The following is a 26257-nucleotide window of genomic DNA, read 5'->3' on the forward strand; positions in this document are numbered from 1 at the left end:
CTGACTGAGGCGATTTTCAGCCACATCCTCTCCAGAGATGGAGGCCTTGTCTAGTCTCAAGCTACAGGAAACAGCCGTGCTACTTCCTCAAGATCCTTTAATGGTGATGCAAATGAACAGTTATACAGAGTTATTGGGACCTCAGCTGGACACTTGCACTGTTAGCACTTTTTTATTTGCATCTAAATTTCTGAATATCCTCTTATCTTGGAGGCTGGAGGGAAAGTCTGAAAGTGGGGCACCTGCTTGCTTTCTTTACTGTTCAACTAATCAACCTCTCCTTTACTTCTGATATTTTTTTATTTCCTTCTTTGCTAAAAAGATTCCTTGAATTCCTACGTGAATGCGTCTCTCAAATGTTCTCTGTTTACAATAGAAGAGGGAAGAACTGCTTATTCCACATTCAAATGCAGTGAGTTATTAATTTTTTGATTACAGTATTAAATGTTTTCAAGTTTTTAAATCCAAATTGTATCTCCAAATTATATCTCTTGTCAAGTCTGTGACGCAAAATTCAGGAAATACAATTGATACACAATTGATATTCAGTGTTATTTTCCCAGACTAGTCTTTGAGCAACATCCAGGATTCTCAGCATTTTCAAGTGAGTTATTTCTTTTTCACACTCAAAACTCACACTGATATTTAAGAGTTCACAGTTGCTTCCAGGTATTTTTTTAAAGCAACTTACAGTTTATCAACACTAGGTTGTACATAGGGAAAAAATATTAATTTATATCAGAATAGTACAGCGTGAGATATTTTAGGTCATTAGAACCCTATTCCTGGAAGTTTTTATATCTCATATTGTCATTTGTAAGTATGCAATTTGACGAATTTGGCATTTAGACGTCACTAATTATCTGCCTGCATCCACAAATCATCTACATCACGCATGCAAATGCTTTGGGGTATTAACACTACAGAGGGAAATGTTGGGGGGAAAAAAAGTCAAACCAGGCCTCACTTTTCAACCTTTACGTTTTAGATACAGTAGAAGTCCCTTTGGCTCTCACCCTGGGATGTACTTAAATCCCTGCCCTGGGGTGCCATGTCTCAGGCTCCAAAGAGAAACCCAGGGAACGTGCCTCCTACAGGCACCATCCTGCTGGCGAGCGGCAATGGCCAGTGAGGACCACACGCCTGCTGGTGGAGGTGGGAGCCACGGGCTGCACCTGGCCGCCTCCCTACAAGTCACCTGGAGGGGGGGGCAGGGGTGGAGGCTCGTTCTTGGAAAGCTGGATCCCCGCCGGCTGCGCCCTCTCCGCGCAGCCCCAGCCACCTCCCCGCCCGCGGCCCCCCCGCGCCGGCTGAAGATCCCGCTCCGCTCTTAAAACTGGAGCTACCGGCAATAAAAAAAAATCATTCTAGCCACTTAAACGTGCCGATCGTTCGCGTGCGGAAAACACGCAGCTTACTTCACTCGGCAGCGTCTCCTTAAGCCTCTTCCTCCCAGAAAACACCCCGGCTCCCCGTTACCTTCCCTGGGAGGGCCCGCAGGTGCCGGGCCCGGGGAGGAGGCCGCGCCCCCCCGCCCCCCACACCCGCCTGGGGGCCGGCCCGGGCCGCACGCAGGGCCCGGCGGGCAGGGCCTGCCCCCGCCTGACGGAGCCTCCGCCCCGCAGCGCCGCCGGGAGCGGGACAGGCAGCGGGGCCCGCCCGCCGCGTAAGGCGCGGTGGGCGGCAGGGAGCCGGGGCCGGGCGGGGAGGCGCCCGGGGGACGGAAGGGGCCGGGGCGGAGCGGCACGGAGCGCTCTCGGGGCCGGGCGGGCCGCCAGTCCCTGCTGCTGGAGAACCGCGTGTCCGGGGCGGGCGTGGCTCCGCGGACGGCCCCGCTCCCAGCCCCAGCCCCGCTCCCAGCCTCGGCCGCGGCCCCGGCGGCGGCGCGGCCAGCACCATGCTGGGCACCCGGTAAGGCTGCCCGCGGCGGGGGGCGTGGGGCCGGTCGGGGGAGACGCCGCAGCCCGAGGGGAGGCGGTGGCGGTGCCCCCCGCGGCCGTGGCGGGGCGGTGGGGCCGGGCCCCGGGCCGCCCTGCCGGGGGGTGCCCTGCCCTCTGCCGTGCGGGGCGATGTCCGGGCGTGGCACCCCCAGAGCTCAGTACCGGGACGGCGCGGCTTGGAGCGGTGTCGGCTCGGCCCGGTCAGCGCCGGCCCGGCGGTGCGGGAGCGCCTCGGAGCGGCCCCGGGCTGCGGGGCCCGGCGGGGGTGCGGGCTGGGCCGCTCTGCCCGGGGCTGCGGCAGCCGCGGGGACTTGTCACCGTTGCCACTCGGGTCGTCTCCGGTGCCTCTGAGGGGTTTTGAGTGTTCCCTTCTAACTCTGTGAAGTACTCCTGGGTGTTCTCACGTCAGTGAGGGGAAGCTTGTGTGTAGATACGTACGTGGGGGATATATATATATATATATATGTATGTACACATACATATACGTGTGTGTACATGGCCCTACTTTTCTGCTGGTGCCTGGGGACTTTCCCCTTTGTATTCTTTGAGGTGAAACCCCAGCCTCATTTGAAGGAAATGAAGGGACAGGCAGCCCATATTCCTTGTCAGGATAACACCCTGAATTACCACGAGGGGTTTTAACTCCTGCTGACCCTCTGTGTAACCACAGTTTTGCTTGCCTGGAGGAGTCACACTGGGTTCTCTACCTGGTTTAACACTTCCTGAATTGCTGGGCAGATTGCGTTCTCTGAAGTGTTTCATGGCTGCCCCTTCCTCCTGAACAGCTAAGAGGATTATATCCTGCACTTCAGGCTTGCTCTGAATTGCAGCAGTACTAAGCCATGGAGGAGAAGACCAGGCTTACCTGAATGGCACTTTGTGGGAGACCTTGTGATATTCTTCTTGAGACATTCCACATTCCACTGCTGTGCACACTAGCCAAGTGCTGGTGAAGCATATGGTAGGGCCATGGATCATTACCTAGATGCACATGGGCCTTGTTTGTGTTGGCACATCTACAGGGTAGAAGCCGTTGTTCCATCTAAGCTCGTTGTCCCAGGACACCTGAAAAGTCAGTGAAGCGAACAGTTACCAGCAGCAAATCATTATTCCTTCCTATTTTCAGATAAGGACAGGTATCAGCTGAAATTTCAGCTGGCTTGAACTGTTGTACTGATTGTATCTGGTCCTAAAACTCAGGCTAAAAATAAGGAGTGGGGTTTCTGAAGTAATCAGTGCCGTTCAAAAAATAAACACAAAATTATTTTCATGGCATTATTTTTAATGACACTAAATTCTGTTGCTCTGCCCGTAGGTTCTGCACCATGGGGAAGCTTCCTTTTCTTCTGGCTAGGACACTCACTTCTGGGGCCAGTGGCTCCACAGTGCTACCTGACATCTCTGAAGGTAAAATCACTGGCTGTAGTTTGGAAGATTTAGCAATGTTTCTAAGGAATTTATTCTTTCAGGTGATGCCCCTTCATGTGTTAATATGGTCTGGATAATGGACATGCCCTTGAGCATTAGCTCATAGTAAAAGTGTTTAGGAAGTAGCAGAAAATCACTGTATGTCTTTGGAGATTAATGGCAACAAATATACGTAGTCATTGAAGTTGCAGATTTAGGGCTTGTCTGGTTCTTCAGTGTTGGAAGAGTGTGTGCATCTTTTCTGGAGGGACAAGTGCTTCTCAGGTTTGCTCTAGACAGAAAGTCAGCATAGAACAGACAGGGACTATGGCAACTGGAGAGAATGGCCAAGAAATGGAGGAACTGAGTGCAAATAATGTCTTCAGAACTTTTAATGTGTCAATACAATTAGTTTCGTAAATTCAGAGAAATCTTTTAATCGGATCAGCAACATTGCCTTGTGAAAATGCTCTTGTGAATAGAGCTTTGTGTTGAAGGATTGTTTTGGCACTCTAATAGTAATAATGTTCCTGTTTCAGAAGCTTTTAAAAAAGTTGTCTTGCATTCTATTCCCATGTACTGAGAAAAGGGGAGGAGGAAAAGGGCGGGGTCGAGGTATAAGTAATTCCTTCATGGAGTTCTCCTTGTTTCTGAGGTCTTTTTTTCCCTCTTTGTTTTCTGGATAGAAACCACAGGTTATCCAGTGGAAGAAAACACGAGGGTTATTTGCTGTTAGAGAACTTTTTTCATTATCATTAATAAATTCTAATTTGTGAGGTTAAAGGAGAGAAGTAAGGATACAGAATATTGCATACTTGCAAATATTACCCTGCTTTTTTATTTGGATATTTGATAACGATGTCACCCAGAAGGCCAACAAAAATATTGAAGCAGTGAAGCCATCCTAGCCTTCCCTCTGATTTGTTTCTAAGAAATACTGATTTTTTTTTTTACTACAATAACTAAATATTTGAGATTCTCTTCCAAAGTGGTAACATTTAAATAATGTTATACAGACTTTTGCTGATACGTAAACTAGTTTCCTATATTTTGGTATCCATCCTTTCACAAAACAGCAAATACTTAATTCTTACTAGCTTTTCACATGTTTCCTCCCAACTTTGGGTCCCAGTTGTGAATGTTCTCGCTTCTTCCATGGTTCACCCAAAGGCTACACCAAGCAGAACTTTGGAAGTTTTCTCTGAGATAACTCTCATCCTGCTTCCTGAAAAACGCTCCAGGTACTCTTTCCAAAAGTTAATAGTGTTTATCAACAGTACATGGTAGCATCAAGTCTGAAAAACTGGAATTTCACTGCAAGCAGATACTACACAGAGCCAGTAGACTGAGGAACTGGAAAGCTGGCTTTGAAGGAAAGGATGAACTCAGTTGAAAACACAAAGATACTGACTGTAGATCAGGCAAGGACAGGTTGCCTACAGTTGCTGACTAAAATTAAGGAACGTGTGAAAATGGAACTCAAGCAGGTAGAATAATCGGGTAGCTCCTTACTAGATGTAATTTGCATTGTTTCTTTTACTTGTTATTCTAACCTGTGTTTTCCACTCTGCAGGACACTTACCCATTCATGTGAATGATGGTGTGTTGTGGTAATCTGTACATATTTTAATGTTTGCTATAACACTTAAACTTACGCAGCTACTGTTTTTCCTTACTTTAGCATTCACGAAAAATTAAAGGCTACTGTTCTTCTCTCTCTATTTGCTTAAAGCCTCTTTGCCTTCCGTGAATGGATCTGATCTTACTTGTAGCAACAGTGTTGTACTAGATCTCTGTCAGCTGGGTGAGATCTCTCTGGTGACGTGCTGGGTAACACATTTCTAAGAGGCTTGTGGGATACAAAATCTCTTATGCAGCAACTCCCGCAATACTTAGCTTCATTTTAGATATTTGAATCTGCATTTTTCACTGAAGTCTAGGCCAAGAACTACCTCAAAACTGGGGGTAAAATACCTCGTAGCAGTCTCCCTGCACCTGGATACAGCCTGAGGAGGCACCATTGAAAGGGGACGTGGATCTCATTGGCAGAGATGGATGCAGTGATCTTGTACATCTGCCTCATGTCCTCTGTCACAGCACAGTGCAAGCAAACTCTTGACCCTGCTGCCCTGGCGTTGTTGATCCACTGATCATGGTTTAGAAGATCCTGTGAAGTATGTAACATGATAATGATGGATAAACCCTATTTCCTCTAATTGTTTTGCACATTTTGCATATATGGGTTTTTATGCTTAATTAGTTACTTAAATTTCTGTTGTAAGGTAACTGTTATCTAGAAGAGCAACTTCGTTTTCCCAGGGGCCAAAAAAGAGAAAAACTGTGTACTTGCAAGCCTGTAAAATGGACTACATTTAGCTTGGCAACATTTTAGAAACACTTTAATGCTTTGTCCCTTCTATTGTAAAAATAAAAACGATGTGGTCTCAGCCTGGCAGATGTTTACTTGCATGCCTGAAATTGAAATAAAAAGTTTTGAATGGGACTAGCAACGTATATACACATTTGCAGGTTTGGATCTGAGAGGTTTTTTTCAGAGTTTTTTATTCCCCCTCCATCCCAGCACAGACTGCACACTGTTGGAAAATTAAGGTTTTATCTTCTAGAAGCTGTAGCAGGGTTTCTGCTGACACTGTATTGACCAAATGCATGCTATGGCAGCTTCACAGGTGGAGTATGAGTAACAGGAAGGTAGTACCTATTCTGTAAACAAGCTTACTGCTTGAAGAATCACATCTTCCCCCCCTTCCAAAAGAAATCAACTCCAAGATTTTCAATCAGTTTCTTTCATTGACAAATTTTTTGTTCTTTGAATCAGTAGTGGAACTCTTCTAATTTCAAAACATGTTTCTAGCCTAATTTCCTAAAGAAATGAGGCCTAAGCAATACATTTTGTCTTTGTCTGCCTGTTGTCTTGCCTCCTTCTTCTTCCAGAATCTTTTGTTGCTTGATGTCAGCCAAAATAGATGAGCACAGATCTCAAACGAAATGTGTTTCCATAAGCTTTGTGACAATTGGCTTCCGAATTGGAGGTTCATTGGGGTGCCAGAGCTAGTGTTGGGGTCAGCCGTGGACTGTTTGTGTTTGCTGGCACCTGGTGAGGGACTGGGATCCCCTTGGCTGCCTCTGGGCTGACTACAGCTCAGGCTGGTTCTTGGCTAGAGGGCAGGCAGGACAGAAGCAGGCTGGGAGTGCAGGGTTGGGAGCTGAGGATATTGTGGGGGGAGGAACAAGAAAGGGGAAGTTAGGGGTACTGCGGTGGTAGCAGTGTGGGGATTTGGGCAGGAAAGCAGCAAAATCTGAAGTGACTGTATGGGAAGTGGGGCAGAGCTGAGTGGATCTAGCTGAGAGAGAGGTTTGTGATTTACATACCTAGGAAGTCAGGTTCTCCTTTCTCCAGGGTTCACAGGACAGCTTGGTCACCACTGTCAATACTCTGACCAGGCATTTAGTTTGGAATGTGCCACGCCTGGTGATGTCTAAGAACCTAAAAGTATAAAGGATCAGCTTGTGAGTCACCAGCAGCCCTATTTCTGTTTCACCCAAATCTGGGGTTTTTTTTGGTATGGCTCCTTGGTCTCTCCTTAGCTATTCTGTCCTAATATTTGAACCCCCTTGTGTAAAACGCTTTGCAGATAAGCAAAGAAGCCCTGATACCCAGTTCTTAACTTTCTTCTGTTCTGAACCTGGGAATTGTTGCTGCTTGTTTTCAGGTGTTTGCAAATATAAGTTCACTTGCCTAACAGTGATGAAGTAGTGTGATAGGTTTAATAGAACTATAGCACACTTAATAGCCTTATCCAAGGAAAGAGTAGAAAAACGGCTTATGCTGATTATTTGTGAAATTTAGGAAAAACTTGTGCAGAGCTAGCATTAGCTCTGATAGTGCCGACAGTGCCAGAAGACGACTTGTAACTAATGGAGTTCCCTAGGGTTCAGTGCTGAGTTCAGTCCTCTTCAACATCTTCATCAATGACCTGGATGAGGAGACAAGAGTGTATCCTCAGCAAGTTTGCTGATGATTTGAAGCTGGGAGGATTGGCTGATTCACCTGAAAGCTGTGCTGCCATTCAGTGAGACCTGGACAGACTGGAGAGCTGGGCAAAGAGGAACCTAATGAGGTTCAACAAGAATAAGTGTAGAGCCCTGCACCTGGGAAGGAACAACACCAGGCACCAGTACAGGTTAGGAGCCAACCTGCTAGAGAGCAGCTCTGTGGAGAAGGACCTTGGAGTCCTGGTGGAAAACAGGTTATCCATGGGACAGCAATGTGACCTTGTGGCAAAGAAGGCCATGGGATGCATTAAGAAGAGCGTGTCCAGCAGGTTGAGAGAGGTTCTCCTCCTGCTCTACTCTGCCCTAGTGAGACAACATCTGGAGTACTGTGTCCAGTTCTGGGCTCCCCAGTTCAGGAGGGACAGGGATTTACTTGAGAGAGTCCAACAGAGGGCTACGAGGATGATTAAGGGTCTGGAACACCTGCCTTACAAGGGAAGGCTGAGAGACCTGTGGGTGTTTGGTCAAGAGAAGACTGAATGGGGATCTTACTAATGTCTATAAATATCTGAAGGGTGGGTGTCAAGAAGGAGGGGCCAGTCTTTTTTCAGTTGTGCCCTGTGATAGGATGAGGGCCAGTGGATGCAAGCTAGAACACAGGAAGTTCCAACTCAACCTGAGGAAGAACTTTTTTACTGTAAGGGTGACAGAGCACTGGAACAGGCTGCCCAGAGAGTCTGTGGAGTCTCCTTCTCTGGAGACTTTCAAGACACGTCTGGATGTGTTTCTGTGTGACCTGCCCGAGATTCTGTGGTGGTCGTGCTCTGGCAGGGGGGTTGGACTTTATGATCTCCAGAGGTCCCTTCCAACCTCTAACATTCTATGATTCTGGGATTCTTTCTGCAGGGTCTCAACACTGTGTTCTTTGACGATGCTAAAAATGTAGGCTATGAGACCCAGCTGGCAACAGTTGGCTGACATTGCCTGCCCTTCATGGGAGGGATTATTTCACTAGTATTCTCCTTATTCTCTGTCTCCCAGCTGCACTGTTCCTTTCTCCATTCTTTTATGACTTTTTGATTTTTGTTCTTTCCCTAGTTTTTTTGTGTTGAGTGTGAAATATTTTCACATTAAAATTTCTCAATCTGATCTTGATCAGCTGTCTCTTTTAGTTGTCAATTAGCTTTGCAGGTGTTTGATTGCATTAACATACACTTGAAATACCTTCTCTGTTGGCTGTAAGCTATAGAATCGTGTTACTCAACCCATTATTGTGATGTGCTTGCTAACAGCATCAGTGAATTTGGCCAAACTTCTGTTTCTGGGCTGCTACTTGCATGAATTTGCTTAATTTTCCTGTTCTGGGATGAGGGTTGTGCCTTTCAGCACCAGACAGCCTCACGTTCATCATCTGCAGGACTAAGCTTGATTTGCTTTGATTTTTATTTTTTCTTTCCAGTGCGGAGCAGATTGAGGGATATAGTGGGAGCATCTACAAACTGGAGGTACAGTGTACATTAAATGTATTTTCCTTTTTTGTGAAAGCCAAGGAGAGTTCAGGGCTGTCATGGTGGAAGTTAACAATGTTAGCTTGCTGACTGGGGAAAAAAAAAGAGATCCAAGCTAAAAAGTCATGCATACAGGGTTTCTGAATTGTTACTTTGGATGAGAGATTTCTGAGATTTCTCTTGCAGAGGATCTTTAGCACCAAAGGAACAAAATACGTGATCTTGATGCTTACAAGATTCCCCCATTAGTTTTGAATCTGGTGGAAGTTTAAGAGCTGTAGAATCTGACAAGAAACACTGTGTTGCTGTTACCTCGTGATGTACTTGTTGATGGATTACCCACGTAGTGAACTTGTCTTGCACTGGATTCAGAGGCAGCTGAGCTGGTTCAGCATGAAGCAGGCTGAATTATGAATGGCCTGGCAGCCCCCATGTCACTTTGGAAGGTTGTCAGCTTGAAGTCTGTGTCTCCTTGGTCAGGAGGATTTCAGGCATTTCTTTCCTCTGCTGTAACTGAACTTTAGATTAGTTTACATACGGTTTGCATACTTGATGTTTTGGCTTCATGCAGGTTACCTTCCTCTCTCTTCTTATATTGGATAAGCCATAGTTCACTGCTATCCTCTATTGTTAACAATTATGAATAAGTTAGTGTAGCAGTCTGGGAAAACTACTTACTGCTGTTTGGTTGGTCCTGTATTTATTGTATTGACTGCTGATATTTTCATGGCTGTGTTTCACACTTTGTGTGCTGATAGAGAAATGGAGAGGCCTGCCTAGATGGAGTGCCTGATGTGTCCAGGCTTTCTGACTAGGTTTGACTAAACAGGATTATAGGTATGCTGAAGAAAATGCCTGAATCTGGGAAGCTGATTTTTGCTTAGTAATACCAGTATTTAGGCATGAGGGGGCTTCAAGTTTTTGGTAGGTCAGTTGGAAAGGGCTCTATAAGTTGGTTTTTAAAAAAGCCTTTCCTGCAGCCCAGGATAGCTGGGGAGGAACCACACCATATGGGAATACTATCCAATGATCAAGATTTGAGAGGACTTCTCTTCAAATCTCATCTTCCCTCCATTTCTTTTTCCCTACTGCTCCCACCCTGGAAGGAGAGCAGACTGAAGCCAGGATCACCACAGCAGTGTTTTTCTTAGATAGGTATGTGTCTTATGCTGTGTAAAATACAGCAGAAATGGTTTGTGGAGTACCACAACTCCCGTGAATTTTCTACTGAAACTGTAAATAAAACTACTAATCTGTTCATTGGTAATCACAGTTGAGATAGAGTTATGGCCATTTCAGAAATAAATTATGTCATTTCTTAGAGTGTTTAGGCCAGGTATTAGTAAATTCTTAGATGAAGTATTGTTGTAAGACTGGTACTGTAGTGGATAACAGTATTTATCTGTTAAAAAATTGAACCAAGTATTTCTGTATATTGAAGAGTGCATTCTGAAGCTGAAGTCAAGAAGAGTTCTGCTGCTGCCCTCAGAGGAACCAGGATAGGACTGGTGAAAACAGAATATAGTTGAATTTTCATTGTTTGGTTTCTGTGTGTTTGTAGATAAATTTCTCATTTACTCTCTGACTAATTTATCTTAAACCTTCCACTGGAAGACCTTGGGAAACAAATCTTTTAGAAATCATGAAGGTACATTATCTTGGACATTGCATCTTTCCTTAGTCACCTGGTATATTCGTTTTTTATGCAGTGGCATAACTTCAAACATTAACCTCCTGGAGGAGGGTGTTATCTTTCCTTTTGCTCTGAACTCTGCAGTAGTCATGTTGATCAAATGAGGTAAACCGTATTTTGTATTTCAAATAGACAAACAACTAACTGAAATTTTCTCCTAGACTTTTACTCACTTTGATTATGGATTATTCATATTTTCCCCAAAATTGTTTAACTGAGAAGAGGGAATATAAATATATTGAAGTGTGTCTGCTTTGTATTTCTCTTCTCCCAAATTTAAAACTCAAGCCAAAAAAGTCTTCATATAAAATGGTTAATACCCAGAATTCATCTGAAGCCCAAACTTAAAATAAATTTTGGTGAAAAGGTTATTTCTGTTGTTTAATCTTTATTTTTTTAAATCCGTGTTGTTAAACACAATAGCACTCAGATCTCAGCAATGCAACATGCACCACTGTATGAATAGCGCATATCCCTAAGTTTAAAATTAAGTTTGGCTACTTAGTGTTTTATGCCTTCTCTTGCTCTATGAAATTGATTCATAGTTTTGCATACTTCTTGGCTTTTTACTGGAACTGCTGCATGTTTAACCCTTTGATTTATAATGCTTTCTTATTGATTCTAAGGATGTTAAGAAATACTAGCTTGGTTCAGTTAGGTGGAAGTTTTAAGGGGAGGGAACTTAGGAAGAACAAGTAAGAGAGAATGTTGAGCAAGGTTATTCTATCTTGGAGATATTTGTGCAAAGAACCAACGTGGTAAAAAAAGAGACAGCAAGTTGGTCCTTACTCCCTTGTAAGAGTTGCAACCCTTCTGGCTTGGTGGTGCTGGAAAAGGCACTCTGAAGGGGTGGTGCTCCTTTTTCTAAGTTGTTTCTTTCCATAACTTTCTTATTTAGTTGTAGGACAACTTGGTGGGAAGAGAGAAGGAAATTGTTAGATTTTTCCTTTCTTTTACGTGTGGTGATGTAGTTTGTGCTGTATGAAGTGATGCTGTAGTGGGAGAAGTCACCTGTGGGTGACAGCAACTCTTAGCAGGTGAATTCTCCCTGTGGTCATTACTAACCAGCACTGTACATCTGCTTTACTTCCTGGGAGAGATTCTAAGTTGTCAGTCCTTTAAAATTCGCACTGTAGGAGTAGTTGTGATAGAGTAGCTTTGCACAAATATACACAAAACCTCGTACGTTCAATTATGTTGGTTTTGTTAATTTCAAGGGGAACAATTTTAGCAGCATTCAGAATTAGAGAAATTTTGTAAATTTCTTTAGTGTGAAGTATGTGCTTGCCACACCTACACAAAGCTTTTAAAAACTTTGATGCAGTAGCCTTGCTTAGCATATCTGACAATTTGTGTTTCACTTTCTTTTCAAGGTGCACTTACTGTGTCTTGCTCTTTTTACCACTTTATTGTTTTCATTTTAACAATCTTTAGTGTGACATCTCTTAGCTAGGGTTGTAGTTCTGTTGTCACACTCCGGATGGATTGGTTTTGGTTTGTTTTTTTTTCTTATCAGGGATCACGTGCAAGCAATGCAAGAAAGAAAAGCTCTTCATACTTTACTGGCAAAACAGCAGGAAGATCTTCCACCTAGGAGAATGAAAGATAGCTACATAGAAGTTATTCTGCCTCTAGGAAGTCAACCGGAAATAAGAGAAAAATATCTGAATGTACACAACAGTGTAAGGTAATAAAGCAGCTCAGGAAAGTGTTAACTTTCATTTACTATGGATGTAGGTGGTTAATTTTCAAAACCCTCTGTATCTTACAGGTTTGGAAGGATACTTGAAGATCTTGACAGTTTAGGAGGTATGTATCTATGCTCTCATAAAGAATGCAGAAGTAATACAGGCAAAGTGAGTCTACTGTTTGGCATGATATAGTATAACCTCAGAGAGTATCACATCAATATGCTATCTTGAAAAGGAAGGAAAAAAAGAAAATGTACTTGTGCTGAAAGAGAAAGGATGATACAGAACAGACAGAAGCAAAATCGCTCAGCTTCACCTTCTTGCCTCTGTCAATTTTGTAAAGGCCCACCTATAAGAATAATTTACTGACAAATGATCCTAGGTTGTGAATCTGCATTGCGTGTTATATCAGAGAAAATTTGCAGAGAGCACTGTTTCAAATTAAAACATACAATTTTTCTCTTTAAAAACTCCACAAAATAACTCACAAAACCTATCAGATAGTGAGGGGCAAATGTTTTAGTCTTCCCATTGGGGAGAAGAGGATATAAGCTGGAAAGAGCAGAATGTATTTGTTGGGAACAAAAGAAAAAAAATTGGTGTAGATTCTTGGGTTCTGTCTCTGAATTGATGTTAAGGGTAGAAACAACTCGGTTGTTTCATGAGTTAGGTTTCTATTGGTTTTCTCCTTTTCATTTATTCATGGTCTTTAAAATGTTGAGATCTTTGACTCTTGTTTTGCAGCTAAAATAAGTGCTAGATTGTTAATATAACTTGGAGATGCTTTTATCTTAAAATGTCACCCAGTGACTTTCTTCTTCATCAAAGCAGTATTTGAAAATAACTCCCCAGATAGCATGTATCCTTGGACAACCACCATGAAATCACAATAGAGGAAGGAACGACCTGAGATGGTGGGGTGGGTGCAAGGGTAAAGGGAAAAGATTAAGTGGGATTGGAAGTGGATGAGTGATGGGTTAATCTAAAGTGCTCACCACAATTTCTTTTTGTAGTAAGTAAATATGCATATAGCTGAGACAGCTGCTGAATCACTGTTTTCTATCTAGCAATCCTGTGATTTAGATACATGACAATGTGGAAGTTGAGTGCACTCCTACAATATGGTACTTCAGTTTTGGACATACTTCGCGTGCTTCCTAAAAATGGCTTTGATCTGCTCCACTCAAATTTTTGTTGAAGAATAGGAAAACTGAGAACTGACTCCTGTTTTGGTTCTTTCCACAGTTCTTATTTGCTACACTCACACCAAGCAGGAAATGCAGCCAAGGTCTCCTTTATCAATAGTTACAGCTCTGGTGGATAAAATCAGTAAGTGGCAATTTGATCAATATAAATTGTTTTATCTGTTTGTTTTACTCTTTCAGCAGCTACTCCCTTCCCATGGTTGTTACTGAGGATGCCTTCTTCCCTCTCCTGTTTAGTTCACTTCATCTTCTTTTGGCTTTGACGTCTGAATACTGTGGCTTTTGTTGAAGGGAGAGGGGGAGAGGACTGCGTAGATGCTTTTCAGCATTTCATATTTCCCTTCCTTACAAAATATGGCTTCTGTGCTTCCTGCACTTCTGTGCTTGGGTTTATTTTGGCACTTGAGTTTCTTAGCTTTGTTATTGAACAGTGTTTGTTCTGGTGGAGCTGGACCTTGCTTGTGTCACATGTTCTGCTGAGCACTTCTTGTGGGTCTGCCATCTTGTATGCCTGCTTCCTCCACCTGTCCTGGCTTTGGAAGTCTGATAAAGCAGAATCTGCAGGCTGGCAGTGTGTTCCCTTGCAATAGGTGTCTTTTCTGGGTTCTCGTTTTGTATGTTCCACTTAGAGAACTAAAAAGTCTTAGAGAATCCAGTCTTTCTAATATTAGATATCTCTAATAAACTCTAATGCTTGTCTTGTAGATTTGTGCAAGAAGATTATATATCCGGACTGTGACATCAAATTCACAGGCAATGTTTCTTGGGTTGGAAGGACCTCAATGGAAGTGAAGATGCACATGCTGCAGGTCAGCTCCTGTGACTTCTGTCCATCCTGTAACAGTCATGAAGTGCTGCAGGGTGAATTCTGGATGAGGATATTAGCAATCTACATTATATTTTCTAGAATAACTGGTTGTGAAGGGAGCCCTTGTGTTTCAAGACCAAGATGACTTCCAGTAGTCTAGGTGTAGCAGGATACTTGGTTGCTAACCTTTCTGTCAAGAAATGCATTTTTCTTAATCAGCATTTTGTAATTAAACTGGAACACAGTACTGCAGAAAAAAAAAAATAGGTGGCTGTGCTCTGCATTTTCTTGTATGAGATTCTCTCTGCTTTCGAAAAACTTTATTTTCCTTATATCTATGCATTTTACAGATTCATAAATTTTAATATTGTTATTCAGATTAATTATTAAATATTGTCACTTATGTTCATCTTATCTGCTGTGTACCAGGATTATAGGAATAAGTTATGAGATGATAAATAATAGAAAATAAATTAAATGAAGGGTGCAACCAGGCTACACTGTGCAGGAAGCGGAAGGAATATCGGTAATTTATTTTTAAAATAATTGTTTCTGTTGGATATTTACTGTCAGTTGATTAGTTAACTGAAGCATTAATTCAGTAATTTAATTATTTAGAGTAGCAAAGGTATGCTTTAAACACCTAACTGGTATTAGTGGCTATAATTCAGGTAGAGAGGTACTTTTTTTTTTTTTTTTCACTTTGTCTCCTTGAGTAAAGTCTCTGATGTGGATGATAACATAACCTTTGTTGTCTGAACTCCTCCTGGTGCTGGCATTAGCAGCAATTTGATTTTGACAACAAATTGTTGTTTTGGCATTTCTCAGAATAAAGGGCGAGTCCTTTTATAATGCCTGTGTTGATTTCTTCCCACCCTCCAGCTGAAACTAGTAGTTAATAAGCATTCCTTGCTTACTGTTTATGTTGCAGAATTCCTGAAACTAGAGTTTTAATTTGTGCTGTTTCTTTCTTTGACCAATTGTGAGAGAACTTGGAAGGGAGGACAGAAAGTGAAAGTAAAAAAACATTAACAGTGTGATCACATAGTTAATGTCAAGTGAATAGCTTGCCAAGCACACTTACCATTTTTGAGTTTTAAAATAATTGTTTCCTGTCTCTTTTAGCTGCATGATGGTGATTACAGCCCTGTGCTAGATGCAACCTTTGTCATGGTGGCCCGGGATCCAGAAAATAAACGGTAATTTGTAGGACAGGAAAACAAGTCTTCAGGCTCCTGCCATAGTAAAAACAGCAAATGTGGCAGCTTGCTATGTATGTGTAGAAACCCTATAGTGTGGGTGATAAATCAATCACATAGTCAGTGCTTTCTGCTGGCAAGTGTTACTTTTCTGGGGCAAGCTTCAGAGCACTGATGTCAGCTGTCAGATGATCCTGGGAATTGCTGTTAGTCTTGGGATCTGACCCTTTGCTTTAACCAGTTTTCCCAGTTTTTGAATGGCTGTCCTGATGAATGTGGAAGTGGATGAATTGGCTAAAAACCTGCCTGCATTCTACAGAACTTGTTAGAACTGCTTTCTTGCCCTAAAAAAAAAAATAAATGAAAAGGTTGAGTCTCAGTGGTTAAATAGGCTCTGAGTGAATAATGCCATTAATTCCCTAATAGACATGTGATAGCTGCCATCAGAACAGCTCAGCTTAAAACTTAGTTAAGTAAGTAACATGGAATTGATAAGTGTGTTCACAGAACAGAAGAGAGGTGATTGTCCCCCTGTACTCAGCACTGGTGAGGCCACACCTGGAGTACTGCATCCAATTTTGGGCACCTCAATTCAAGAGAGATATCGAGGTGCTGCAGCAAGTGCAGAGGAGGGCAACAAAGCTGGTGAAGAGCCTAGAGAATAAATCTTGGGAAGAACGCTTGAAGGAGCTGGGAATGTTTAGTCTGAGGAAGAGGAGGCTGAGATGAGACCTCATCAGTCTCTACAACTACCTGACAGGCCATTGTAGAGAGGTTGGTGCTGGTCTCTTTTCACAGGTAATTAGCGACAGAACAAGAGGGAATGGCTTCAAGCTGCAACAGGGGAGGTTTAGACTGGACATTAGGAAATTTTTTTTTCCCAGAAAGTGTGGTTAGACCCTGGAATAGGCTGCCCAGGGAGCTGGTTGAGTCACCATCCCTGGATGTGTTTAAGGGTAGTTTGGATGTGGTGTTGGTGGATCTGGTTTAGGGGAGAACTTTGTAGAGTAGGGATGATGGTTGGACTCAGTGATCCCAAAGGTGTTTTCCAACCTGAATAGTTCTATGATTCTATGATAACTAAAACATTTCACTTTATTATTTTCCTGATTGCAGTGTCTCTCTTATTCCTTCGTCATTAAACGAACAGGCTGCTCTGCTTCAGTTTTGGTTTATATTACTCCAGCACTAGAAAAAAAAATTGTATTTTTTATATCTGTTCTTCTTGTATAGCTTGCAAAAGTAATTAAAAAAAAATCTGTTTCTAGCTAGTTTAAACAGTTGCCTTTATTTAATGAAGAGGGATATGTTTAATGAAGGGGGTTTGCTTGACATAATTATTTAGTCCTGATTAATATTATAAGTAGTTATTAGGCTGGTTTCCTTCAGATTTATGCGGTATTTTTAGAACCCATTAACACAGTATACTTTTAAATATATATGCAGTTATATTTATGGTTCCCCTTTTTAAGGACTTCTTTTGCCAAAGTATTACATAAAGTCTGATGTTATGATTATGCAGATTGACTAAGGCCAAGCCTATAGAACTTGGGCAGATAGATGAAAACTTCAGCGGTTGTTCTTCAAGCCTGCTGGCCACAAGCCAGCTGTGTTTTGGAAGCATTGTGACCATATAAGCAGAGTATTTATGTCAGGTAGAAATCTTTCAGGGGGATGCAGGGTATGTTGGGTTGGCTATAGTGCCACAGAAAAATAGTTGTGTGGCTTTTGGAGCATAGTGAACTTGCAACTCAGCAGCTTGGGGCTTGAGCAGGAGAGCTGATGTAGGTGTGTCTTGGGCTGAGGAGAGGGAGAGTGAGCTCTGCGATGGAGAAGGAGCTGTTCTGTCTCCAAAATCCAGGGCTTTAGCAAATTGGGAAAGAGCAGTTTGTTCCAAGTGAGGAGGTCCTCTCTACGTGCCTCTTGTCACCAGCCCAGCTAGAGACTTCGGGCAAAGGGGAACTGTTCAGCAAAAATAATAATTGGAAAAATAATGCTTGGAAATTATGGGGGAGAATGGCTCTTGACAACAAGCATTTGCTTTGCCTTGTGAGAAGAAAGAATTAAGTGTTGTATAATCACGTTAGAGTAAACTTATTTGTGCAGTAAAATAAACATACAAATTTGTGCTTCAGGCAGACTCATATCATCTTTGATAAGTAGTACATGTGGTAAACAGCTTTTGGCAGTTGATAAGGCTGTCATGGGAATGTGTAGATTATAAGAACAACTTGTAGCTACAGCACTGTGCTCTTTCTATTCCAGGAGGAATGCTGCTGTCTAAATTTCATGTATCTCTTTTAGACAATCCTAAAAATTATTCTGTTTGGATATACTTTACTATAAGTATACGTATAGTTTTGGCCCTTTTAAGAAGCAGGAACGTATCTCTTACTCTTCCTCAATTATGCTAGATAGTGGTTGGATCACTGTCTTTTCAGAGTTAAAGTCAATATGATACTCTCTTGGCAGCTGCCACATAATCTGAAGTGTATGTCTCTTCATCTGCTAATGTGTATGTAAGCAAATGTGGAAGACTGTAACAGTAATTTGTCCTGTGAATACATTGTAATGTTTGTAAACTAAAAACAGTAATTCTGTCCATAGGCCAGCATTTGTTAATCCACTTGTTCCTGAGACCCCTGAGGAAGAAGAGGTCTTCAAGCAAGGGGAATGTAGGTCATACTTCCTGGTAGTAAGCACATATGCCGCAGGTTCAACTTAGTGGCTCTAAGGAAGTAGACTTCAGAAGTTCTGCTGCTTAGAAATGCTCCTAATTGGCTTAACATCATTTGTTTTGCTTCATGTGTGTCAGTAGGGTAAGAGAATTATTGGGAATGCTTTGACTCAACTGACAAAGGGCTCTCCTGAATGCTTTGCACCCTGCCCCTAGACTTCTTTGTGTCCGGGATGCTGCCTTCACTTCAGACCTAAGAGCAGCACAGGTTTTGCAAATGCTCTGGCTGATTGATTGCCCATGGAGGGCCTGGTGGGTGCCTCACAGCTCACAGCCAGACACCCGTCTGCGTGCCCAAGTTGCTTTTGGAAAGAAACTCAGAAAAAGAAAGAGGGAGAGCAGGGGAAGGAGTTTGTAGCTCTGTTTTTTTTTATTTCAAGCTGGAACTTAAAAACAGAAAAAATAACCCAAAACGTTAAAGACTGAATAAACAGAACAGATCTTTTAAGCTAAAATTTCAATCGTTGTGGCCTGTGGTAGGGTGTTCTATCATAAATCTGCGTACTTGTACCACTGGCAAAACCTGAAGAAGATTGTTTTTTCTGTGTGGTTTCTTTTTTGATATGTTTTTTTCTGTACTTTGAGGGGAGTACTTAAGTTTTCTGTGAGACTGATGGGTGAGTGGGTACCATAGTAGATGTATAAAAGATCTTAATCACATTGGTGAGGTAACAGTGAACTTTTTGTTTTTTCTTAAATGGAGTCAGTTCTAAAAACCCCATTTCTGTATGAATCTATGTGAAGTTACAGCTTTTAACTTACAGGGGTAAAAAAAAAAGATTCCAGGTTAAAATCTCTAGAGCCAAGCCAAATATGGGGTTTTTTTTGTTTGGGCTTTTTTTTTCTCTTCTTTTTTGAACTCTAATATGATTTTATTTTTCTTTATATTTAGTGAACAAGTTGAAGAGGATTGATTTCAGCACTGCCTCCTTACTGAAAATGGCTCCCACTGCAGAAGAAAGAAACATTATTCATGACATATTCCTTAATACATTGGACACAAGGCAAGAAGGGGAGGGAGGGAGGAGAACTGAAGTCTTAAAGAGAGGGGAAAAGTAACATGCCTCTTGAGTGGTTGCTCATAAGAGGGGGTAGTCTGGAATAAATGCACACATTTTTATTTCCCATTTAATGATTTTAAATCTGAGGTGTTTTACTTGAAACACAGGTACAAAATTTAATATGACATGTACGCCTTTTAAAAGAGTCTGCTGTCTTTCAAGAGGGCTAGCTGTGCTGGCAGTGACAGAGTTAGTACAGAGAGCTTCTGAGCAAGCTGTTATGAATGATCTTGAGGAAAATGACTAAGGATTTTTAACTAAATGAGGGAGTGGAATGGTTCTGCAGCCATGTGACTTGCACAGTCTTAGGAGTTTTCTGCCATCATACCTAGAAAAAAACCTGTGAGGAGGAATTGGCCATATTTGGACCACATAACCTTGCAGTGTGTTTTAAATGTAATATCTGAGAACATTATTTGAGGGAGACTAGTGTTGACACACTGCTGTTATGCTTGAGACTTGTGTGAAATTGTCCAGTGCCAATGAGGCTAGAACAATGTCTAATGACATTAGTGCTGTGTTGCATTTGTGGGTAATTTATGATTTCTTTAACTTCCTAACATACAATTGTTACTTTCAAAGCTGTTTTCCAAAGTGAGACACACCTTTCAATTAGCAGCTGTGTTTTGTATGCCTTCTGTCTGATTTGAAACCTCAGACGGTCTGCATGTTTGATGTTGAGTTACTCTGATAGCTCATTGTGTGCTTTTAATTCAGATTATGACTTGAAAAAACCAGGTAAAGCTTTTCTGGCAAAGTGTGTGCTTTGTGGTTGAGATTGATCTTTTTTTTTTTGTTACCTTCCTCTAGTTTGTTCACTTACATCAGCTTGAGCATTAGCAGAAGTTTTTGAAAGACCAGGAGAATAGGCTTATTGCAGTAACAAACCAAAGTATCACTTTACATAGGGCTTCAAGGTCAGTTGGAATAGCTTTTAGTGACAGCATTTCTGGTTTTCTGGGGTCTTTTTTTTTTTAGTTTTGGTTGTTTTTTTTTTAGTGTGTTTGCATTTGCCATTTGCATTTTTGACTTGCGGAATTCTGCTCATGTGGGCTATAAAGGTTTTGTCTCTTCCAAAGGACAGTAAGTTTCCGGAGTCGTAAATTACCACCCAATTCAGTGTGGATGGAAGATGCAAAGCTAAAAGGCCTACAGATTTGCCATCCTCAGGTATTTTGAATTAATGAATTACAGAAACAGTTACTTAGGAATTGCCTTGTAAGACTAGTCATTCCATTATTTTGTTTCTGTTCTGCAGTCCTTGCAATGTATTTTGATCTTAGTTTCCTTTCCCGTTTTTCTATTATCTGTGTGGGTTGTCACTGCAAAATAGAAGACTTTCACTTACCTTCTCTTCTTAGCAGACTGTTCCATTTTGTGTATAGAAATTCCTTTGCCGGGTGTTTAATTTGGGCTTCTGGTTGCTAACACAATTTTTATTTTTTATCTTATGTTGCCAAATGAGTTGGATGAGCTCCTATTAAGTAAAGTTGCCTCAGCCATTTGGACTTCTACACATCTATTTCAGTAGTGCTTTTTATATTTCCGGATGCTGGAAGTTCTGTTAAATACTATGAAGTGCAGACTTCAACACAATGCTTTGGAAAGAGCATATGTAATTTATCAGTTCAATTTTTATTTCTACCTACAGGAACGAAACATCTTCAATAGGATCTTTGGGGGTTTTCTCATGAGAAAGGCGTTTGAACTGGCATGGGCAACTGCTTGCAGCTATGGGTGAGTTGTAAACCTTCCATATTTATATAATCCAGAGAACTGTGTACATGGACATATGTCGGGAAGCCAAGCTAACTAACCTAATGAAGCCAAGCTAACCTAACCTAAGTAGAAGAGACCTGGGTGTCTAACAGAATCTTGCACTGTTAGTGCACAGCACTATTTTACCTAGAGCATCTGTTGTATTTACAAAGAGATTTGCATCTTGCTCCTTGGAGCTTGTTTTTTAAGCATTAGAAGTCAAGATTAAAAAATGCATCCTTTTTCTGTTTTGGCTTACCAAGCTGTTGAAATTGATTTTTGAAGATATGGTTTCTTTTTAATCATATGAAATAGACATTTTATTGAATACATATGACAACTTTTCATTCTGTACACAAGAGGAGTGGTTTCTGAACTCCTTCTAGTAACTGCTTGTGCTTAGAAAGTGTGACTGAGCTTGTCATGCAGCAAAGATCTGTGCATGAGTTTAGTAGAGCATGCATAACCTGACAGAAACAGAAGTGTTTTGTGTCTGCTTGGAAAACTGAGGCCTGAGCAATGATGACATGAAGATTGCCTAGCAAGTGTAAGTTGTGAGCTGTAATAATGAAGCAATAATGGATCCTTAGAGAGTGTGTGTTTTTATGCCTGTGAGGTTTCCTCCAGTTATTTTTGTCTTGGTTGATGACATTATTCTTTAGTACTTCATGTGGCTTCTATTTAAGAGAGATGTATTTTCTAGTAACCCTTAGTTAAAGTGCTGACAATGAAATATTTTGAATTTCTTCAAACACCCTCATTATTCTTGTGACAAAACTTCTCTTTTTCTTCCCCAGGGGTTCCAGACCTTTTATTGTATCTGTTGATGATATCATGTTTCAGAGGCCAGTTGAGGTTGGATCTTTGTTACTCCTTTCTGGTCAGGTAAGATTTGATCTATTTTTGAAAAGAAGAAAAACTTGTCATTGCTGAGGCCAATGTTTGTCACTGATAATGCAATTATCCATGCAATTAAATCTGTTACATTTTTTCAGCTCCCATTATAAACTATGAACTATAACTCTTGTCTTAACTGTGCAGGTCTGCTACACAGAAAAAAACTACATCCAGGTTCGAGTACACAGTGAGGTTCATGATGCAGATACCAGGGAGAACCAGACAACCAATATCTTCCATTTTACATTTATATCAGAAAATGAGGTCCCACGGGTTGTCCCCAAAACTTATGGAGGCAAGTATCCAATTACTGCATTGCCATCATAACTCTGTAGACAGGATGTCTTTCTTTCTGTTGGAACATTTGTCATTTTAATAGATGAACTATTGGCATTTGAATAATTTAGCATGCAAACCACATTTATTTCATGCTTTGATGACAGTGTGGATTGCTTCTTAATCGTACCATTCTGTGTAGTTGCCCAGTATTGATGCTGAGTTACTAACATGGTTCTCTCTTTTCTCCACCTTATTTCAGAGTCCATGTTGTATTTAGATGGGAAGAGACACTTTGCTGCCATCATGAAAGAAATCTGACAGGCACTGGGTGCTCTGTCAGCAGTGTAGCAGCATGCTGTCTTGGAAAGTTGTCACCAGAGATGACTAACAGACAGGTGCTCGTGATACTAAAAAAAACCAAAACACTGCAAAACAAAGCAAAACCCCAAACAAAACTTCACAATGAAAAATACCTTTTTATTGCTGTTTATGCATTTGCATATATTTGGATTTTTTATGCTGTGCTACTAGGATTTGTTGAAATCTGCTTTTACATGCCAATGCTAGGAAAAAAGACTGAACAAAAAAATCTGAAGCATTAGACAGTTTCTCTGTGTTGGGAGATCTGATTACAGCCTTTCCTGTCTTGTCATCATCTTTCTCTTAGCAGCTCTCCTTTGGGTTTTCCTGATAAGGGATAGATGTTCTATCAGGGAAATGTATGCAATAGGTAGATACATTCAGATGAAGCCATTTGACCTACATTCTTGTGTAAATGAAGTTTAGGGTGTTATTTTTTTTAACAAGGACACACACATCTGGGCAGCAGCATAAGCTCAAGAAGTTACTAGTGTGGGCAGAACGTAAAGCAGGTGTTTCCCCTCAGCTGGGATTTTACAAGGTTGTTGCAGCTTCTGTTTTGGATGGTTTCATGTTCCCTTGGGAGGAAACTGATTTTTGCAAAGAAATGACATAGCCAGATGGTCTCTCCAGGCATTCTCTTTGTGTACAGCCAGCCCTTGCCAGCCTCACTATTCTTTTAAAATGTAACTGAAGTTCCTTAATGAGTTACTTCGTATGGGCTATAGAAATCTGATTGGTGAGATTGAGTGGCACTGGGAAATGGCATTGTAGAACAGAACATTTTGGTTTGTTAGGAATTTGGAGCAGAAAAGATAAAATGCTGCTCAAATGCTAATGGTTGTGTGTGTTGTTGGAGTCGGGTTCAGAGAATCTGTGCTGAGCAGCTCCCATGTTAGTTGCTGAATGGTGGCAGGATTTTTATCCCACTGAGGGATGGTATGGAACTGACAACAATTCAGCTATTCAACAATTCATCCTCCCCAGATGAATTATTTGTCTGGCTTCTTAGTAGACTGTAATTAAATATGAGTATTACACAGCTTTAAAAGGTTGCCAGGTTTACCTGTGAAGAACAGAGTAATTCCCCACCACAGAGGGGCCACCAAGATGGATCTAACTGTGGTATATAAGTAACAGGAAGCAAGTACTTGATACTGAAGTGCTTCTGATGGAGTGGAGAAAGTTTTAATGATCTCCAGTATCTGGCAGATAAAGCCCAAGATCCTGAAATTAGGAACATGAGTGCATGGGTGGCATCAGCCTTTAGCAGTGAGGATGATTAGTCACAAGGACGAAACTGGACCTCTGATACCTTCAAATCAAGACTGATATCCTGTCTGATCACAACTCTCAAAGAGGAGTAGTTGGGCTCTGTGGTAGGTTAAATGCATGAAATACGATGTCTTATAATACAAGAGAATAGACTCTGGTTTCCTTGCTAGGTTTACAATCTTTTGAAATCAGGAGGCGGAAGCAGCAAGTGTAAATGACGTGAATTGGCATGGATGCATGAAACAGGTTGATAAAATAAAGCAACATGCTGAAATTTTATTTCTGAGTAAGAAAGTTTGAGAAATTTCCAATTAGGACCAGTGTCCTTTGGTGCTAGGATAGAATGAAGTTCATGGCTTCTAACAGGCAGTTGCTGTGGTACACATCAGTCTTGCCCTTCGAAGATTTGGCTGCCTGTATATCTGAGTTAAGAGAGCTTTCCAGTGGAGGCACAGGGATGTTGCCTGATCTGGATGAAATTAATGCATTGCAGTGATAGTCAAGTAAGCCCCTGATGCCTTACATGGAGTTTCTTTCTTCAGCCACACTCCAGTGCTGATTCAGCTGTATGATGTTACAATCTTTTTTTTTTTTTTTTTTTTTTTTTTAAATGGTTATGACATGGTGGATATACTTGGTATTTTCTGGTTTTCTCCTTTTTAAAACTCTTTGGAAGCTTAATATATACTCGACTGACCACACAAGTGAAGAACTGGAGTTCTACCCCAGCTTCTTCCCCCCTTACTGCATGGATCACTGTTGGCTATTAAAAATAAGTAGGAAGGCGGGAAGTGGAGGGACCTATTTCAGAACTATGTATTACTCTTGACTGTCTGCAGGTTTTTGTCATTGACCTCTCATTGGGGTACCAAGTTCTTCTTCCAACTGCTTTTTCAGCTGTATTAAAATATGAATTTTTCATAACTTCTAAATTCAGCCTTCAGGAAGGGATTGAAGACAAGAAAAAAAGGTAATAGAGTAAGGAGCAAGGCGTGACATCGAAGAAAATGAATCCCACAAGTGAGGATGGTTAGAAGAATGGTGTGTCTTCAAAGTTCATGATAGCTTGATCATGCATGACAATCACAGTAGTTATAGAAATATATGTACAGTCATACAGAATGTGTATATATATACATATGTAAAAGATATTAAAAACGTATAGTAATAAACAGGCATATATTATATGCTTACATATTTTTCACTTGGAGAAGGTAACTCCAGGTCATAATACTCTCTGATAATAGGCTAAATGTTTCTTTGTTCAAGGCTGTTATTTGTGCACGTTGCTGTTTATATTTGTGTGTGAGATGAAATTGTTCTCAGATCTCACATCCAGAATGAAAATATTTTAACATAGTAATTAACGTTGAGTCCATATTGCATCTTAATGACCAATCCATCACTGCTGTGAGTGACTAATCATTACCACACAAGCCTAAAGATGTTGGTGTAAGAGCTTTTCATTTATAGTGAACCTATCTCTGTAACTGGCTGTGGCTTTATAGTGGGAAGTAAATGTTTCTGTGCCCATTGCATCTTGGAATACAACGAGGAGGAGGAGGTCTGTGGTAGCTGGATTGCCTCTCCTAACCCTCTTGGAAGTTAATGGTGATGAAAAGATTTTTGTAGGACTGGCCAAGCTCAGTGCCGAAAAAGCACTTCACTTTAAATGTTTTCTATTTTTCTGTGTTGAAAGAAAAAAATAAAGTTACTTGCTGGAACAGCTTCTGGTGGCCCTTCTTCAAATACCTGGGATTCTTCTGCAGCCACATCATGATGCACAGCATTCTAGGAAGAAGCTTGCTGGGGCTGGTACAGCTTGAGCCACTAAGTGAAGGTTTAGTTCAGAAACCCTCTCTAAACTTACTGCATGCTGAATTGGTTTTACTGCATGTTCAATCCAGCCTTTGGTGACAGACTTGTTTGATTGCTGGTCCTCTGAATCAGTTTTTAACTAGGTGTGGGAGAGATTATTTCTTCACGGAGTTGGCACTAACTGACAGGAAAATAAAAGGGTAAATATTCAGCTTTCATAAAAGGGAAAACGGGGACTCCTTTTGTGGAGGGTATTTGATGATGATACCTGCATAGAAAATAATACTGGAGTGTGTGCCCTTACAGCAGGGGATCCTCATCCTGTAGGGCTCTGTGAGGCTGGAAGCACTCTGGATCATTTGCTGCTGCTTACTTTTTTTCTTCTGTTACATAGCAGAAATGGGAGATTTCTGGAGGAGAGGAGTGTGATTCTGGGGACTGGTACTTGAGGCTCTCAGAAAGGACAGTGGCACAGGTTCTGGGCCCTGCTCAGTGTCACATCTCTACTTTATCTGTTTAACTGTTCAGCAGAAAATTCAGATCTGGTCTTGCAGCAGGGACCAGTGCCCCAGGCGCTGTCTCCATCAGGCTGGTGGGGAGCCTTTGA

At 41.5% G+C, this 26257-nt stretch overlaps 1 protein-coding gene across 8 annotated transcripts; it reads left to right on the top strand.

The window, feature by feature from the left end:
- The first annotated feature begins 1666 nt into the window (after positions 1-1666).
- On the top strand, positions 1667-25558 carry ACOT9 (acyl-CoA thioesterase 9). Of its 8 annotated transcripts, XM_051608959.1 has the most exons (16): positions 1667-1911; positions 3256-3347; positions 4921-4947; positions 8821-8866; positions 12079-12249; positions 12334-12371; positions 13499-13582; positions 14164-14267; positions 15392-15465; positions 18073-18140; positions 19095-19206; positions 20343-20433; positions 20915-21000; positions 21819-21906; positions 22063-22213; positions 22457-25558. In XM_051608959.1, exons 1-16 carry the CDS (start codon positions 1898-1900, stop codon positions 22513-22515), a joined length of 1305 nt encoding a protein of 434 aa, XP_051464919.1. In that variant the 5' UTR covers positions 1667-1897; the 3' UTR covers positions 22516-25558. The 8 variants fall into 8 exon arrangements, with proteins under 8 accessions (XP_051464919.1, XP_051464920.1, XP_051464924.1 ...); XM_051608960.1 differs by lacking the exon at positions 4921-4947; XM_051608966.1 differs by lacking the exons at positions 1667-1911; positions 3256-3347; positions 4921-4947 and adding exons at positions 9984-10024; positions 10311-10517.
- Positions 25559-26257: the final 699 nt, after the last annotated feature.

This window comes from Apus apus, chromosome 1 (assembly GCF_020740795.1).
Source record: "Apus apus isolate bApuApu2 chromosome 1, bApuApu2.pri.cur, whole genome shotgun sequence".
In the NCBI taxonomy this organism is placed as follows: Eukaryota; Metazoa; Chordata; class Aves; order Apodiformes; family Apodidae; genus Apus; species Apus apus.

Bases quoted from the DNA above. Each gene is read 5' to 3' on its own strand.
- ACOT9 (XM_051608959.1), top strand. The intron at 4,948-8,820 runs GTGTGTTGTGGT...TTTTCTTTCCAG, and splicing joins ACCCATTCATGTGAATGATG to TGCGGAGCAGATTGAGGGAT. The intron at 13,583-14,163 runs GTAAGTGGCAAT...CTTGTCTTGTAG, and splicing joins AGCTCTGGTGGATAAAATCA to ATTTGTGCAAGAAGATTATA.